Source organism: Lupinus angustifolius, chromosome LG05 (genome assembly GCF_001865875.1).
Source record: "Lupinus angustifolius cultivar Tanjil chromosome LG05, LupAngTanjil_v1.0, whole genome shotgun sequence".
Taxonomy (NCBI): Eukaryota; Viridiplantae; Streptophyta; class Magnoliopsida; order Fabales; family Fabaceae; genus Lupinus; species Lupinus angustifolius.
The window spans coordinates 22,777,842-22,797,709 of NC_032013.1; the positions used below are offsets into that span (position 1 = coordinate 22,777,842).

General features: G+C 34.0%; 1 protein-coding gene across 2 annotated transcripts; it reads right to left on the minus strand.

Annotated features, from left to right (window-relative positions):
• LOC109348178 (double-strand break repair protein MRE11) lies at nucleotides 259-8,998 on the minus strand. 2 transcript variants are annotated; one of them, XM_019588449.1, is made up of 20 exons: nucleotides 8,578-8,998; nucleotides 7,745-7,835; nucleotides 6,426-6,545; nucleotides 6,207-6,275; nucleotides 6,029-6,120; nucleotides 5,731-5,833; nucleotides 5,544-5,651; nucleotides 5,384-5,446; nucleotides 5,152-5,223; nucleotides 4,766-4,843; nucleotides 4,198-4,260; nucleotides 4,042-4,102; nucleotides 3,045-3,127; nucleotides 2,514-2,627; nucleotides 2,240-2,317; nucleotides 1,880-1,951; nucleotides 1,544-1,758; nucleotides 1,106-1,202; nucleotides 697-888; nucleotides 259-579 (listed from the first exon to the last, which is right to left on the minus strand). In XM_019588449.1, exons 1-20 carry the CDS (start codon nucleotides 8,886-8,888, stop codon nucleotides 547-549), a joined length of 2,115 nt encoding a protein of 704 aa, XP_019443994.1. In that variant the 5' UTR covers nucleotides 8,889-8,998; the 3' UTR covers nucleotides 259-546. The 2 variants fall into 2 exon arrangements, with proteins under 2 accessions (XP_019443994.1, XP_019443993.1); XM_019588448.1 differs by having other exon boundaries at nucleotides 1,544-1,767.

The following is a 19,868-nucleotide window of genomic DNA, read 5'->3' on the forward strand; positions in this document are numbered from 1 at the left end:
TTTAGCTTGATAATGATTATGATTATGATAGGTTGCTGTAAAACAATATTAACGTTGTAAAATTGTTTACCACTCCAGGTATAACTTGTTCTTATGTTAAAACTTGAGAGTATTGTTTTCATCAAGCAAGCAATTCCAAAATGTTGAAAATAACAACCCAAAAAGAGTGCTATTGCTGATGCAATAGAAGAAACACGATAGTGCTTGGCCACATCAGAGATATATGGTGTCAAGTTTCAACCATGTGTCTAGAAAAGGTTTGAAACAAAAACCAAAACTTTTGGGTTCAATAATAAACAAACAAACAATTCAAAAGAGCATGACATATCCTAATTCCTAAGTCTCAAATAACAAGGTTCTTTTGTCATGTACAAGGGTTAATGTCCTGGCCATAACTTACTCACTCTGCTGAAAGAGACATTAACTAAACTAGTGGAAACTGGAAAGAGTCATCCACTATTTATTTTGTACAAGGTAAAGCAGCTAATGTTCATACTAAAACAGATTTGCCATTGAGGGATGCGTTGATTTCATACAACCGAGTTGTCACCTTCTTAGAGCTCCATAGTTTTTAGTCACCTAACAAGGAAAGGGTAAAAATTAGTCTCCGGAAATCACATGATTCTAAAGAACACCACTTGAATGGAAATGGTAACATATCCTATCAGAATGAAGAAATGAGTAAGGGACACAAACCCGAGTTTGAGGCTTATTTAATCTCTTCCTGACATTATCATCGTCGTCGTCATCATCATCATCATTGTTCATGAGCATTCTATGGATTGAAGAGTTCTCTGATTTCCTCCCACGTTTAGAAGCCTGTGTAGATCCTCTACCTCTTCCCCTTGAAGCAGCTCTTTTCCGTCCTGGTAGCTTCGATTCATTTTCCTACGTAATATGAGATGCAGTAGATTCAAATTAATCATTGGGCATGTCAGAGATGATTCATCAACAAATTACAATACAAAGCACACATAAAATTGCCTGTCAGGTGGCAAGTACAAGACTGGCAAGCACTGAATTCAAGAACCATACAGACACTTCAAATTTACAAGTACTGCAAATTAAGGAAAGTGATCAATGAGGAATTGATGTTTGTCCATACCGAATTGTCATCAACGTCATCATCTGAGGCAGCACCCAAATTATCCTCAACATCAGCACCACTTCTGATTGCAGTTGCTGCAGCAACGGATGCAGACCTGCATTAAATCAATGAAGCATTCCAATCATGTTGAATATCTATTAGAATTAAGGTTCAAGGCACCATCAGTGGAAAATAAAATAAGTACACGGCATTTTTCTGTCATAATGACCCCTCGGTCCTAGGATGTCCATTGCCCACCAAGTCATAAAAAAAAGGATTGTTTCACTTTGAAGACAAAATTCCGATTACTTCCAAATTAATTAAAGCCAACGTATCTTTCTGGGGCAGGGGTGTTAAGTTTGATTCATCAACATTTTCAATGTCCCCTCAGGATTTATTTTGCTACACAAAATCCAAAAAAGCTACTAAAATGATTTATTTAACAGCAAAAGCAACCTCTGAGAACTGTGAAATGCTCCATCAAGAGTTGTCTGCTTCAAGCTACTGGAATCTTTGCCTCTGCCCCTGCCCCGGCCTCTTCCTCTTCCTTGAGTCTGAGATGCACCAGACGTCCCTTTACGACCTCTCGTTGGCTTTGAGGCAGAGATTGGCATGGCATCTTCATCATCACTAAAGGAAACTGCACTTTCAGTTCTTGCAGCACTTCCGCCCTGGAAGTCCTATATGACATTAGAGAATGAAGCAGTAATGGAGGTCATGAATAATATTGTCTGCCAAAAACACTGCTCTCCCAACATATTGCACTAATTTCACGTCATATGTTAGGTTTACCTCCAATGACTGAGCACTAGCAGTGAACTGTGTGGGTTCCTTAGAACGAGTGGATCTTTCCTTGACACGTTCCTTTAAGAAAAGAAAGAAACAAGAGTCATTAATGGCAATTGATGTATGTTGATTCATCAAACCATTCTGATCACATAGCAACAGTTATAACAAATATTCGAACAAAATTGTGATTGACGAAGGTCTCGCAGAGACAGACAATTGTTTTGCCTAGATTATCTGCAACTTGCTATAATGCTGTTTTTTTAAATTCCCTGTAATAAGTAAGCTTTGCCACAAAAAACAAAAATTCACTGAAGGTAAACTGATTCTTGAATTAAAGAAAAACATTGATCATGCTTTTCTGACCTCCAAGACTTCTCCAACTTTAACAATTAAATCTTCCTCATCAAGCTTCATGGTGTCCGAATCCTTAGCAATTTTATTCTGTGCAAGGACAAAAGTAAGTCATCAATGAGAAGAGAAAGGGATATGGTATTCACACAAACACATACAAGAATATGACGTAGAGACAGTGTGCTAAGTCGTAGTGAATAGGCTGTTGAGTACAACAAAGGACAGATGCTCCAATACAACAGTAGGAAAAGGCATACAGCAGATAAATGCAATATAGAATACTCACTCGAGTTTCGTCAATATTGTATTGTATACAAGAGTAAAATGCCATTTTGTCATCCTTGTTCACAAAATTGTGTAATGCAATATCCAAATCATTGACTGGAAGAATCTCCATTTTCTGAAAAACCAGTAAGGGTTAGAAGCATTACAAAGATAAACTTGCATTCAGCACTGCTAGATACCACATTTTTAATAGGGGCTGTTCGTAATTTGGTTTTTGGAAGGAGGGGGGGTTAAAAACCCTTTTTTACATGAAGTTGCAAATAACATGGAGAAATATGCAGAGAGATTACAGTGATCTATTGTTTCTAACAATTATATTTTATTTCCTCATTCTACCTGCCATTGAAGGAGGAGTTCTTATCCTTTGAATATTCCCAGCAAAGTTCGATAAAATTAGATAGCTAATATATAATACACAGTAAACAGACAGTGACTCGTATACAGCTATTTGTTCATTGTTGAAATAGGAAATATCTATAAAAGGCATATATGGAAGTACCCAACGGACTTGAGTGAGCAATGATTAAAATACCAGATTACTTTCAGCAACCAAAGCCTCTATGTTCTGTTGATTTAATTCTTCTGGACGAAGACGTTCTGAATCATCAATTTTGCCTACAAAAGAAAAGTTTACAAGTAACTGACCATATTCCCACATATTTTTTAGTTGAAAATGAGTCAAACGACTTTATCATCGTTTTTAAAATCACATCACTTGACAATACCCATAAAAAACTTAACTAAGAAAAGCCACCACTTGTGATTTTTTTGTTACAAGTTTATAGTGTAGAATGAAAATGGCCAGCAAAAGATTCTGAATATGTCTTACAATCCAAAACAACAATTCTTTCAATTTTTCCCTGACGTTGATTCAAAATTTCTAAGCAAAATAAATGCAACAGAAAGGAGGAGTAACTTGGGTAAATCAAACTAACGTATATGTTTGAATGTACATAGATACTATAGTGCCTGACAACAATAGATATCATAATAGGTGGGTTTGTTTTCCTCTCCATTGCTTTCGTTAGAATCAAAATTACAACAAATAGAGGATTTCAATATGATAGGTAACCCCCTTAGCGAGTTAGTTAGAATAATTATTAGGGTTTGTTAGTGTGTTAGTTTGTTGGAAATAAGGCATGCTGCCTATAAATAATATGCATGTGCAACTGCAAAGTGCAAACCATTAAAAGTTTTCTTTTACAGAAGTGGAAGCGGGGCTGACTGAATTATAAATATTAGATAGAACAGAAGGGACCAAGTGAAACATGATAAGTAACAATGACAGAAGGGACAAGATCAAACTGAGTATTTAGAAAAAAGCTAGATAAACCTGAAAATATATGTATATTGCAACATTTTGTAAGTAGACTTCTTGAAGATTCGGTTGTAGAATTAATTGTTTTGGATAAAATCAATAATAGAACTAACAAAAGATGTCTGTCATGGATATTATAACTAGCACATACTATATTGTTGATATCACAAGAGCCAGTAATGGAAAGTTAAATAAAAACAATTCAAATTACCTTCACCCTTCGCTCTTTTTGAAACCTTTGAGAATATAAGAATGTCTTGGGGGTTTGCAACCTAATACAAGGATGACTGATCAACAATAAAAGACAATCCTCAAGCAAAGTCAGCATTAGCACACTGGTTCCGAAAGAGTGACAGATAGAAAGTACCTTTCCTACATATTTCTGCCCAAATCTTTGGGGATTTATGGTCATAAATCCAGAATAATCAACCTACAAATTACAATGTAGTGTAGAAGTTAAGAATTCCAAGACACAAATGTAATATTAATGCAATTAGATGTCCATCATAGTCTCCTGTAGAATCTGATCCATTTTCTAATTTTATGAGGTATGCAATAAATCAGATTGATTTTTCGATCAAAAGTACATGTGAAATCTTTGGTTTTCCCTTGGGAGGTAAGGGATCGGGAAGGAATTGCAATGTAATAATATCGATTCATAGACTGGACAAAAGTTTAAATAAAAATTCATAATAAAATCTGGCTTTTGAGGGATTTGTGAATCCAACTCCATGCAATAAGAATGGAGTTAAATTGCCTTCATATCATGAATATTACTATCTTTTCCAGAAAAAAGTGGAACATCAAAACCAGTATAGTCATATAAGTAATGAACTGCAGATCAATCTTCCAAGCTAGGTTAAAATCAACATAGGAGGAAGTGCCCTTAAATCTATAAGTGGTCTTCAGAAGTCATGATACAGTATAGAAATTACCTTGATACGTATTAGTGGAAGCTTAAGTTCTGCCCTGTTGACAGCTTTCTTACTAGATTTTTCTAGCAACTTCCCAACCTGAATAATCTTCTATTGTCAAATTACAGTTGCTACACATATGACCCCCGGTCCACAAAACAAAAACAATTTGGAAAAACTCAAGTTAAGCTCCTTTCACAAATTGTTCCTTTATGGTTCGTAGAGATTATATAGCATGGTAACCAAACTTTACGCAACAGATAAAGTAACAACTGTGAAGAACCAGAGAGGAAAGCTTGTCAAAGGAACCTAGGTGGTTGGGCCTCTCCCACGAAAAAACTTTTTACTGTAAGCAACCAAAAGGGTACAGCAAATTATATGACAAAGAAAACCAAGAAGTCATGTACCACTTTGTCGAGGTGCTCAAGAATTGAATGTTGATCATTGGGATCAATATCAGGCTCATCTTTTAGTATTATCTGCATTAGAAAGATGTCAATGATTAAAGAGGGAAATAGTTTCAAATCACAAGCACTTAATCAATTGAATATTTGCTTCAAATAGCAGTGACAAATGCAAATTTTATACTTAATTAATAATCACATAAGAAAACAAAATAATGGCAGTATTTCACCTCACCTCTGTATACTCGAAAGGCCTCACAGACATCAAAGGTATCTTAGTTGGACGATACTGATTCCCCTGCAAGAACCATTAATTCCAGTACTTAATAAGAAATAAAAAATTAAAGTGACTGCTTCAATGTAAGTGGCTTTTAGATGCTCATCATATGCACAACCTTAATTTCTAGAAGAAGTACGTGCTTTGGCTTTGATTCCCCATCAATAAGCGATGTTGCAACTGATGACCCAGGTTGTGAAATGTGAAATCCCATCCCTGGAACTTCCTGAAGAAAATTAAAATCCAAATTAAATTTGAAGAAAAAGAAAACATGTCTGTGTTGGTCCACTTCAACAGATATTTACCTGTGGGTCAACCAAACATTCATGTTCATGCCCCCACACAATGAAGTCTAGGAAGCGTGGCAAGAAGTGCTCATTTATTGCATTTTTTGGATTTGTTTTCACTCTGCATACCAATTGAAAATAAGATCAATCATCAAGTAGATTAAACTCAAACACAGTAGACCATATACAAATATATGAACTAGTTATTTCAAAGTCAAATACTCAAAAGTAGATTTCAAATTATCCACACATTTACATTGATGGGCAATAGTAAATGCAGTCCATTAAAATAAGGAAGGTACAAAGTAAACATAACCTGTTCTGGTGGAGTACCAGAATATTGAACCAATCAGACACTTGACACCCTTCCTGAGATTCAGGACGCATCCACTGCACAGCATGTGGTGTCTGAAAAAGAAATAAATGATGTACCAAATCCATAACCAAACACTTAAAATAAAAGATGAACTGCTTGACAGCTATCAGTAGCATACTTGAAACATCCTATTAAGCCGTTCATCTCTAATGTTCCCCAGACCATATAGAGCTACAGCTGTTGAACCCTGCAATTCGTAACAATGCAGCTCAGGACAGAATGAGACTCATAATTTATAATAGTCCTGCAGTACTCCCACTTTTATCTTCTTTAAAACACAAAAATGAAAAAGTTAGCCTTTTTATAAACCAACTTATAACACTAGGCAACAACAAACCTTTTTGATAAGAATAGGGTGGAGAGTGATTTGACCAACACCAGAACCCCCAAGAACTGTTTTCCCAAAGTAGTTGAGTAGATTGCATGCTGAGAGAATATCAACTGCAGAAAGGTTGTCCTGTCACAATCATTGAGTGATGAATATATATTTCTTGCAGTTATGACTTAAGAATAGGTGTAAACACACTACAGTTATGTTGATAAAATATCAACAAAAAAGGCGGCCCAGTTCACGAGGCTCCCACCTAGTGGGTCTGGGACTCTATGGAGGGTAGATATGTACAATCTTGCCTACACAAGCGAAGATGTTGTTTCCAGGATTTGAACCCATGACCTCCAAGTCACAAGGCAACAAACCTTACCATTGTAGGCTCACCCTTCAGCATTTCTTATGACTTGCTCTAGAAATGAAAATAAGGACTTTCTATAACAGGCATTTTGCTAAAATGATTTGTGAGTTTAAACAACTAGCCAAAATATTTCTCAATCTTATTCAGAATTTATCTTGCCCCCATGCAAACTACAAGGATAACAGCTTAAATCATAATGAAACTCGAAAACAGAATTCGAAGGCAAGTACTAGCAACATATTAATCTGACGTCATTTTATAGCTAAAAATAAATGGTGAAATGAATGAGAGCTTATCCAGATGATTGTATTTATTGCTTTCACAAAGCTATAACCAGCCAAAAAGCACTTGTACCATCCATGTCCACTTGGGAAATCAGTAAACCCTTTTCATGATTATGATCTCTCGCACATACCCAACCCCATAAAAAATAAATACAAAACATCATGGCTTTCACCTCTTTTATGCGCTCTCCAAGCCCTCAGTTTTTAATATGTCTCTCTTCAAACTATATCTTAATCAGCTATAGTTCAGGACCATGACTAGGTAATGCCATAACTGCTACATGTAAAATGCATTGCAATGATCAAATTTTACCCTAAAGCATGTGGTATGTTTGAATTTGGCTGTGAGAAGTACCGAGGGGATCATTTCCAATAATCACACAGAAACTCTCCAGATAATATATATTTGCCTACCTTCTCTCCTTGATTGACCATTTTTATATGCAGCAATTTACTGACCACATGAAGGCATAAACATCTAACAGGTTATAGTTGTTTACAAAGACTACCAGTAACAAAGTTTATTAGCAAACTGCAAGGATTTTATGTTTCAGATATACGGACACCAGATGGAACAAACTTGAAGCAAAACACCATTAACAGTAAGCTTGACAACCATAGTAAGCAAACATGAGTCAAATTAAACATAATACAAACTAATTATAATACCAAATGGCTCATACCACGCCTGCCGGATCATCATGATTTCCATGAATGGTAAAGACAGGCAAACCAACATTGAAGTGAGGATCTTCATAATTTACATGACCAAATCTGTTGATCAAGAAGACTAATTTTCAGTTCATGATATAAATAAAACGAACAACATTACCTTAACAAAAACAAAACAAACAAACAAACAAGAAGAAGGGAGAACCATATCTTTAAAGAACTGTACTCCTTCCACAGAAATGGGAACCAACTATCCCAAACACTTAAGCTAGACTCAAGCGTAAAGAGTTTCTGATATTATATCTAACAGCCATTTCATGTAAGGGCAACCGGGGTTTGAAGCATGAACAATGCACAGGTCCATCTCACCTACATTGTGCTAAAACTCGACTTTCTTATTTAGAAAAATAGGGATGGACTCCTATCCCAAATCACTTCACCATCAAGGCCTCAAAACCATGTTAAAGTCAAACTATCCCAAAAGCTTAAGCTATTAAGCAAATACTCACTCCATAAATGATTTTTCTAACCTAACAATACGATTGCACAATCAGCGGCATATGTATACAAACTTTTTATAGTAAGAAAACCTCAGTATCCGAATATCACATTCGACTCTGACAAATCCAGATCGAGCCGAAACAATCCATGTAACAAGGCAAAGCTCTCCGCCCCCTATTTTTTTAAATCCACAAACCTAATAACTTGCTTAACATCAACACTTGGTAAAGCTCATATCTACTAAACTAAACATGCACAACTTTTTTTTTAAGCCATTTTAAATAACAAGAAACAATTACAACAATAAAAGCGATCACAAAATTAAGTTATATAGAGAACTAACACATTCTGAAAATTAACGGTTTGGTCGCTAACAACTTGAAACGGAACAGGACGATCGTTAAGGCAATGACGACGTAGAATCTCGATAACCTTGACTAACGTTGACCTTGAAGGCTTATTCTCATGGAAGAGATCACCGGCGAGGAGCATGAAGTCAACGTGTTTGTCAACGGCGATGGAACAAATCTCATCGAACGCTTGAAATGAATCGTGACGGCGTATCTCGTCTTTCTCCATGTAGCCGAGGTGGCAGTCCGTGGCTACAAGTACTCGAAGCGTGTTTGGTGCACCGTCGTGGTCTGTGTCAGCCATTGATGAAGGAGGAGACGGTGGTGAAAGGGTTAAGAGAGAATTTGAAATGTGGAGAAATGGTGTTTGATTTGGAAAGAAACGTCGTCGCTTGGTAATGGGCTCAACCAAAGAGTAGACAGAACCTTGGTACACAAATTCTGAGTTCTCATTCCATTATGTTATTAACTGTGATTAGTTAAAAAAATAATTAATTATTAAAATTTTAATTTAAGTATATTTTTTCAATCAATCATAAATCGTATTACATGAAGTGACACATTTTGTGGATTCTTCTAACAAATTGTTCCAAATAATCAAATTTTTTAATAGATCCGTGTTACTCTAATATTTATGTGTTTTTTATAATTAATTTTGTATGGAAATATTTGAAGGAAAAAATGGAAATTAAACTTTACATTGTGGGAGGGTTGGTCCAATAATGTAATGCACCGTTAGATTCCTAAAATGACCAAATGATTAATGTTCAATTCCTCACTCTCACACTTATTAAAAAAAGCAGTCACAAGTATTATATTTTCTATTCATATTTAGAATAACAATGAATAAGTAAATAGGAGTCGAGAGATGAACTTTATATAGGATGATTCAATAGAATCATAATAACAAATAGCTCTCAAGAAGACAAGAACATTAGATAATTCCAAATAAAAATTAAGTATAACATTACCCTGTCCATTAAAAGGTTTTACTTACTAATTTGGTTCTGAAATTTTGACAACTATACATTTTTCATATAGATTTTATAAGAGAAAAATATGTATGTAGTGATAGTATATGACTTTTATACATCGTTATTGTATCATTGACCAATGATATTTAATTATGATTGAATTTTCAAAAAAAAATCCAAATAAATTATGAGTTGAGTTGAGAGTCCAACTAATTAAAGAGATGAGTTGAGAGTCCAACTAATTAAAGAGATGAGTTGAGAGTCCAACTAATTAAAGAGATGAGTTGAGAGTCCAACTAATTAAAGAGATGAGTTGAGAGTCCAACTAATTAAAGAGATGAGTTGAGAGTCCAACTAATTAAACATTTTTTATTCATAATAAGTATTGAAGGTTAGAAGCCCCTCTCTCATGGATTTTTGTAGATTGTTATCCCATGTTGTTACATTTTTTACCCTGTCTTTTCAACACTCATAAATTCCTTCTTCTCTTTCTTTCATTTTTTTAATAAGGCCATGCCTTTTTTTCGTCTTCCTTTTATTTTTGAGGGGGTAGAATAATTCAAAAATGAGTATATTAATATAACATCAATTCATCGTAAATGCAAATATTATTTCCATTATTGTTGGGGTGGTACGGTGTTGCAAGATGAATGATCACCTTGTTAAAACAAAGCTGAAAAATAACCATCAAGTTGTTAGAATCTTTACCCGGAATTAGTCTTTACTAAAAATATATATCTTTAGTTTGGTTGTTTTTATGATGTTTTGAGAGAAAAAAGAATGTATGTATTAACAATGTATGAATTTTATATACTGTCATTCCATAATCTATCACTCATGTATAATTATCATTGACTTTTCAAATAAAATAATACAAATGAATAGTTGATAATAAACTATCTATGTATAAATACCGCATAAATGTTACATTCAGAAGTAGCTAAAGACATAAACAATGCTCAAAGTGTGATGCAAGGAGAAAAGAGAAAGATTATTAGCTACTATTAATCTATTATTGCCTTGTTTGTTGTGATGATTTGTCAATCTCAAAGAAAAATAGGATTGATTTTTCATTAGTTCACTAGAGGAAAAGAGACACACAAAGAAGAAAGAGTTCCTAGGACGTTTCTGTGACTTCTGTAATTCAGGTTTGGAGTTTCAGATTTTTTGTCATCATTGTTTCTTTGTTTTTTTAAAATTGTTTTACAATATTGATGAGGCTGGCCTAGTTCCAATGAACAAGTCATTGTGCAGTCCCACTCATCCTAGTCCCAAAGAAAAATGGAGTCTGGAGGATGTGCATTGATTGTCGAGCTATGAATAACATCACGGTGAAGTATCGACACCTCATTCCTAGATTGGATGATCTATTGGAAGAATTACATGGGGATTACATTTTTTCAAAAATTGATCTAAAGAGCAGGTACCATCAAATTCGAATCCAAGAAGGGGATGAGTGGAAAATGGCCTTCAAAACTAAATATGACGTGTACAAGTGGTTAGTAATGCCTTTTGGCTTAACTAATGCACCAAGCACATGTATAAGGCTCATTTTTTATTCATAATAAGTATTGAAGGTTAGAAGCCCCTCTCTCATGGATTTTTGTAGATTGTTATCCCATGTTGTTACATTTTTTACCCTGTCTTTTCAACACTCATAAATTCCTTCTTCTCTTTCTTTCATTTTTTTAATAAGGCCATGCCTTTTTTTCGTCTTCCTTTTATTTTTGAGGGGGTAGAATAATTCAAAAATGAGTATATTAATATAACATCAATTCATCGTAAATGCAAATATTATTTCCATTATTGTTGGGGTGGTACGGTGTTGCAAGATGAATGATCACCTTGTTAAAACAAAGCTGAAAAATAACCATCAAGTTGTTAGAATCTTTACCCGGAATTAGTCTTTACTAAAAATATATATCTTTAGTTTGGTTGTTTTTATGATGTTTTGAGAGAAAAAAGAATGTATGTATTAACAATGTATGAATTTTATATACTGTCATTCCATAATCTATCACTCATGTATAATTATCATTGACTTTTCAAATAAAATAATACAAATGAATAGTTGATAATAAACTATCTATGTATAAATACCGCATAAATGTTACATTCAGAAGTAGCTAAAGACATAAACAATGCTCAAAGTGTGATGCAAGGAGAAAAGAGAAAGATTATTAGCTACTATTAATCTATTATTGCCTTGTTTGTTGTGATGATTTGTCAATCTCAAAGAAAAATAGGATTGATTTTTCATTAGTTCACTAGAGGAAAAGAGACACACAAAGAAGAAAGAGTTCCTAGGACGTTTCTGTGACTTCTGTAATTCAGGTTTGGAGTTTCAGATTTTTTGTCATCATTGTTTCTTTGTTTTTTTAAAATTGTTTTACAATATTGATGAGGCTGGCCTAGTTCCAATGAACAAGTCATTGTGCAGTCCCACTCATCCTAGTCCCAAAGAAAAATGGAGTCTGGAGGATGTGCATTGATTGTCGAGCTATGAATAACATCACGGTGAAGTATCGACACCTCATTCCTAGATTGGATGATCTATTGGAAGAATTACATGGGGATTACATTTTTTCAAAAATTGATCTAAAGAGCAGGTACCATCAAATTCGAATCCAAGAAGGGGATGAGTGGAAAATGGCCTTCAAAACTAAATATGACGTGTACAAGTGGTTAGTAATGCCTTTTGGCTTAACTAATGCACCAAGCACATGTATAAGGCTGATGAACCACGTTCTAAGAGAATTTCTTGGGGAATTCGTTGTGGCATACTTCGATGATATCCTTATATATAAGAAGAATATTAATGAACAGTATGAACCCTTGAGAAGTGTTTTGCTTGTATTAAGGAAAAATAAGTTATATGCCAATTTTGAGAAGTGTAGCTTTTGTGTTGATCACGTGATATTTCTTGGCTTCATTATTAGTGCCAATAGAGTTCATGTAGATCCTGAAAAGATTAAGGCTATCCAAGAATGGCCCACCCCTAAGACCACCACAGATATGAGAAGCTTTCATGGCTTAACCAGCTTCTATAGGAGGGTCGTCAAGGATTTCAGTACATTGGTAGCACCTCTCAATGAAGTGGTCAAAAAGAATGTGGGATTTCATTGAGTGAAAAACAAGAAGAAGCCTTTCAGAGGCTTAAGGAAAAGCTGACCCACATACCTATACTTAAGCTACCAAACTTTTCAAAATCTTTTGAAATAGAGTGTGATGCTTTGAATGTGGGTATTAGGACTGTTCTAATGCAAGATGGACATTCGATTGTCTATTTTAGTGAGAAGTTAGGGGAACATGCCATTAACTATTCCACTTTTGATAAAGAGTTTTGCATTAGTAAGAGCCCTACAAACTTGGCAACATTACCTCATGCCAAAGGAGTTTGTCATTCATAGTGACCATGATTCACTCAAATATTTGAAAGGGTGAGGCAAGCTCAATAAGAGGCATCACAAATGGGTTCTGGAGTAAGTTCCCTATATGGTCAAACACAAAAAGGGGAAGGCTAATGTAGTGATTGATGCCTTATCTAGAAGGCATGCCCTAATTGCTACCCTAGAGACCAAGCTGATGGGTCTCGAATGTGTGAAGGGCTTGTATGAACATAACCCTGATTTTGTTGGGCCTTATGCCAAGTGTATTACTTCCGCTCATGAGGGTTACTTAAGGGATGAGGGGTTCTTCTTTAAGGACAAAAGACTTTGTGTGCCTATAAGCTCTGTAAGGGAGTTACTTGTGAGGGAAGCCCATGGAGAGGGGTTGATGGGTCATTTTGGTTCCCAAAAGACCCTTAATATATTGCATGATCATTTTTATTGGCCTCACATGAGGTGTGATATCCAAAACTTTTGTGAAAAGTGCATCATTTGTAAATGGGCTAAGTCCAAGGCCATGTCTCATGGACTTTATTCTCATTTGCTTGTCCCTGACTCACCCTGGATGGATTTATCCATGGATTTCGTGGTTGCTTTAACACGAACAAAATGACAAGGATTCGATTTTTGTTATAGTGGACCGATTTCAAAAAATGGCCCATTTTATACCCTCCAAAAAAATTGATGATGTTTGCCACATGGCAAATTTGTTTTTCAAAGAAGTGGTACAACTATATGGCCTACCTAAAAGCATTATAAGTGATAGGAACACCAAGTTCCTAAGTCACATTTGGAGAACCCTATAGGGGAAGCTTGGAATAAAGCTTCTCTTTTCCAGCACATGCCATCCTCAAACGGATAGGCAAACTGTAGTGGTGAATATGACCCTCTCAACCATATTGAGGGTCGTGCTGAAAAAGAATTTGAAGGTTTAGGAAGAGTATCTCCCTCATGTAGAGTTTTCCTATTACAGGGTCATTCGCAGTGACACCAAGTATTCACCTTTTGAAATTGCTTATGTTCTAAACTCACTAACCCCACTTGATTTATTGTCTTTGTTAGGTATCAGTGACTAAATACACCTAGAAGAGGGTTGAATAGGTGTCACAGTTCTCACTTACCGCTATTCGCACCAAAGCCCTATTCTGGAAAATCACCCAGTTAATCGATTAAAGCAATGACTTAATCGATTAAGTCGCACAAAATTAGCAGTTGATGAATGACTCAATTACACAACCAACTATAAAGTATACAGAAATGATATAGCAGATATATTTGAACAGAAATTATCTTTATTTGGCAGTAACACTATATCCAAAATATCATCTACAATAGGCAATTAAAAACTACTTAAAACAGTAAAGAGATAAGGGAAAGAAACAACCTGCAACAAGGTTTTTATATTGGTTCGTTTTGCAGTCCACAACAAAACTACATCCAGTCCTCCCCACTGATCTCGGAGATTTTCTTCACTAAAAATTGAAGCCAATGTATCTTACATACACACTTCCAATTACAAGATCTTGAACGCTACCTTCTTGAATTCCCAGAACATCTACCTTGGTTCGAACTTACCCAATCGCCTAGGAAAACCTTTCCTACGATCCGGCCCCAGCCAAGAGTGTGTTCTAAACTCAAGACCTTCAAGTCTTGGTGAAGACTCTCTGATCTCGTTGGTGGTACGACACCAAGAGATGACTTTCCTTGTTACACAAATAACACAAAAAACAGAGTAATGTGAAGCACTAAAATAGCTCAAATATTATAAGAAAGAACAAGCTATAAACTCTACACAAATCTCACAATTACCAAGAATATGTATAAGATCATAATCATGAAGAACATGTAATTTCTACCCTTCAGAAATCTCTAAACAGTAATGAAAGAATCATGCGAGAACAAGATAGAATGATGAACACATTTGATCATATGCAATGGATGATATGTTAATCTCTAAGCATAATACTATCTCACTCCAATCTCACATGCAATTCTCTTTGCCTATATGACATACAAAGAATATGAAAATATGCAACTTAGCAATTCTAAAATGAATGAAGGAATGTAGGAAACATGGTATAAAAACACAGTTTATATAGAAAAATTATTTTGCACCCAGTTAATCGATTATGTTGTCTGTTAATCGATTAACGGGCTGTTAGAGAGTAAGTGAATTTTGTTTTTCAGTTATCTGTTGAAACTGTTAAAAACTTTTTTCACGTTAATCGATTAACTAACACATTTTCACTTAAGATGTTAATTGGTAAACTACCTATATGTTATGCTTATCAACTATACATGTTTTACCTTTATGTTATGCCTAAAATGCACAAATAACATGTATGATTAATGCATGAAATGATATGATAGTTTTTAGAACTTGTGAGATTTGCATCTAGGTTTACCTAACCTAGACTCAATAACTAAGACACATCTGAGATTCTAGTTTAGACATGAAGCTCTTGAATCTTTGGCATGTTGATTTGTTGAATTATCTTTAAGCTTTCACTAAGTCCTTTGTCTTCATATAAACATAGGCAAGCCAAGTGCTATCTTGACACATTGCACTTTCTGCTTTTTCCTAGTTCATTATTGTTAAAGCATAAGGATGGAAAGGCCAAGGCGGAGTATGTGAGAAAGCTGCATGAAAATGTGAAAGAGCAAATTGAAAAGAGGACAGAGAGCTATGCTAGATCAGCCAACAAGGGCAGAAATGAAGTAATCTTTGAACCAGGCGACTGAGTCTGGGTTCATATGAGAAAGGAGAGGTTCCCCTCTCAAAGAACTCCAACCTAGAGGGGATGACCTATTTCAAGTATTAGAAAAGATCAGCAACAATGCCTACAAGTTGGACCTTCCAGGTGAGTATGGTAATATCAGTGCTACTTTCAATGTAGATGAGTTGACCTTTTTTGATACAGGTGATGAAAATGCTCATTCGAGGTCGAATTCTCTCGAAGAAGGGGGAATGATGTAAACCCAGTGGGCTAACATCAATGAAGAGTCCATACGTAGCTTAGGAGGACCAATGTCAAGAAGGCACAAGAAGTGCTTAGGCAACTTGTGTATGTCATCATGGATTCAAGTCCTAATTGGGCCAAGGAATGACACAAGGCCTTAAATTGCATCATTCAAGTTGAAGAACTTAAAAAGGACACGACTTGGTGGAGGATCCACCATGACAACATTTTTCATTATACCTAAATAAGTGGGAAGTTGTCTTAACCCACAAGTAGTTAGGAATTTAATTATTAATTATGTTATTTTTCTTGTATTGATTTGATTTTAATTAGTAACTTTTTAATTAATTAATTTTTTATGTTCACATTAGGAATACACGACTATGAGGAACAAAATGAAGTTCAAATCACAATTGGAAGAAGTCAAGCACATCTAGATTTCAAATAGAAGTTGTTGCGAAGATTGAAGAATATATGGATAAGGTAAGGAAATGGCATACGGTTCAAGGCTTGAGGAAGCTTGGAGATAATGTGAAGGATTTAATTACAACCAACTCATAATTGACCACATGATCTAAGGGCTTGAAGATAATGTTACAAAATTCCAGTCACCATCAATTCGGCCATGAAGATCAATCACCCTGTCATTCAAATTCAAATCCACAAATTCAAGAACAACTTTGGTGTGTTGACTCACAAGATTAGCCCTAAGGGGTTTCGGCCAAACAAGAAATAAAAGATTCAAACACTCATTCAAATTTTCAAACACTTGGTCAAAACACAAATGCTTGATTTCGGCCAACAACATCAACATCCCAATCGAAATGACCAAGTCAAGATTAATTTACCATGTTTACTTAGGATTTCTTTTTGAATTCAAAATTTTTATTTGCTCATCTTTTCCTAGCCTAAGTATTTTCCTATATGTAATTGTGTTCTTCACTGAATAAAGTAAGTTGATTTTTTATTGCCATTATTTCCTTGTTAGTGTGTTTTATTTCTCTTAGTTTCTTGGCTGAGCCAAGCTATTATTCTTATCAAGAGAATCATTCTCTTCTAACGAACCTCACAAGGTTTATCAAACATTTTATGTTTGTGGTGCCATTATACCTTAGATCCCCCATCCATATTCTTAACACTCACATATATCAACTTCGCCAAAATTCATACACAATCCACAAACCGTGATCAATTTCCAAACCACCCATACACCCCCAATCCATGAGCCCTAGGCCTTAACACTTCCCTAATCCGCGACCAATTCTCAACCCTAAACACATACCTTAAAAGCGTGAGCCAAAACACAACCTACATCAATCCCTAAACTATCTAAACGCTAAATCCCCAAACTCCAACCGAGATCACTATATGCCTAAACATTAAATCCCTTCAACTGAATCAAAAGAAAGTTGAAACTACCACAAGAAACGATCTTACAAAGACAACTCACCTAAAGGTTGTCATCAGATGAATCTTGTAATGAATATATAAAGCAAACTAAAGAGTAAAATCTTGAGGTATAAATAAATCCCTCCTTCAGTGTTAGAATGTCTTGTAAGTATTTAAGAGTCTAGTATTGAAATATTTGAAAAAACAATGAGAGGTTTGCTTCATAAATAACTTAAAATTTGAAGTATTTAAAGCTTATTTATGTTTCATATTATCGTGATCCGATACTCGATTGATTATTACTTATACTACTTAGGGGAAGAGACGAATGAGATTGCTCTCTCTCCCAATTAACTTGGAGTTGTCATTATATTTTTTTGTGGTCAAAATATAAAACAAATTCTTTTATGCCAATTTGAAAAAATGTGGTCATAAAACCAAAATTTTGAGATTAAAGGTTTTTACGAATCGAGAAAGGTAATAACATACCTTATAACCATATTAAAATGGTAGATATCTTTTGTCCTAAAACAATGTATCACTCTATGTGTCACTGCTTGTGATTGGTCATAAAAATGATTAATTATTAAAATTTTAATTTAACTATATTTTTTCAACCAATCATAATTACTTACACATGGAGTGGTACACATTGTGAGATAACAGATGTGCTCTCATATTAAAATAGTACAATCTCCAATGGAATGGACCAAATTATACCCTCAATTTACTTGACTAAAAATGTAATTATGAAAACAAAAGGTAAGAAAATATTTTTTTATTGTGTCTAACTTCAGTTTATATTGTTCATACTTATCCATATGTTGTAAAGGAAAATCAAAATTACATAAGTCTAGGTTGAAAATTAATATGTTGATTCTATATTTTATGAATTTGGTAGGAAGATAAGAAGCATATTATAAATATATATTACGATTGTCAATTTTATATATATATATATATATATATATATATATATATTAAATTTTCATTAAAAGAATTACTAAATTGATTGAAAGATAATTAATAAGAGTAAAGATCTTGCATTGGTCATTAACCGTCTTCCCACATCAATATATAACTTATACATTACTAATGTATGCGACCAGTTCTTAACTTCGGTCACTAAGTAAGATACAACACGACCAATAAACTTAGTGTTAAATTTTCAAATTAATTTCATTAATTATGCAAATAAAAACTGTATATTATTTTTCATTAAATAAATTATTTTATTTAACTGAAAAGTAATTAATAGTAAAGAGATTGTATTGGTTGTTAACCACATTCATGCTTCAAGAGATATCAGAAACAATACTAGTGATCACATTCATTTCTCAACTCGAAGAGAAAGTGAAATACAACAGGCATCGTAATTTTAAAATTAAATTTCCAAATTAATTTTATTAATTATGCAACTAAAAAATTATATTAATATTTATTTTTATTAAATAAATTATTTTATTTAATATAAAGAGAATTTATGAAAAAGAGATCATATTGATTGTTAATCATCTTCTCATTACAAAACAAAGACATTATTAATGATTATTTATAGACGATAAATCGTTCAATTTTCATCACCTTATATTTAAGCTGATAATATATTTACTTGGTATCACCAATGTGGTGATAATGATATGTGCATGAAGGATTCCAAGTAGAAGCTCTCCTTAGCATTATTATCTTAGTTCAATTGGTGAATATGAATCAAAATCTTGTTTTGGCTTGTAAATTGTAGCCAAATTGAGTGCCTTTAAAGGGATATGAATTTTCATATACACGAAGATTATATATGTGATTATCTCACCCTTAGTTGATTTTTGTGAAATGGAAAATAAGAACACAACTTACTTGTAATATATAGTTTCTATATTTATATCTTAGCCTATGAACTCAATCAGCATATCTTAAACATTTTTCCATAACGTCTTCACATACTTCCCACTTGTGTATATCTTCCTATGTTTTTATATACTCACAATCCCACAAACATTATATACATTCATGACTTAATTATTATTATATAAAAAGAAATCTCAGCAACACATTTTCTTCAATATTCTGTTTAACTTGGATTGGGCTCTCTATATTAATTTGATCTCTAAAGAATGAAAAAAATCCAAATTATTTAGTAAAAATATCCAATGTAAGTTAAAATAGTTTCTAAAATTCAAATAGTGCACATATTAAAGTATAGATTGAAAATACATGCCTGAAATGCATTTACGTTCATCCCCATTCCTTATGTTATTGCTACGTGGAAACAAATTTAATAAATTTTTTATCCATATCTACTTGAGAGAAATGTCAGTGAAATTATGTCTCAACAAATAATATTATAATTTTTTGTGTCAAATAAGTCTATTAAAATATTTATAAGCTCCATGAAAATGTTATCTAACACCACTCATTAGCACTTATTCATGAACTAATCAAGTAGCTTCACTAAACACTTTCAATTCATTCATCTAAATTGTTGATAAGAGTACAAATAATACACAGAAATTTGATAACTAGTATCACACCTAAAGGAGAAATATGCACAAGGAAATAAACTAAAATTTGGTAT

Bases quoted from the DNA above. Each gene is read 5' to 3' on its own strand.
- LOC109348178 (XM_019588448.1), bottom strand. From the start codon at position 8,888: ATGGCTGACACAGACCACGACGGTGCACCAAACACGCTTCGAGTACTT. The intron at 6,546-7,744 runs GTATGAGCCATT...TGATTGTGACAG, and splicing joins ATGATGATCCGGCAGGCGTG to GACAACCTTTCTGCAGTTGA. The intron at 2,318-2,513 runs GTGAGTATTCTA...GTCCTTGCACAG, and splicing joins ACAATATTGACGAAACTCGA to AATAAAATTGCTAAGGATTC.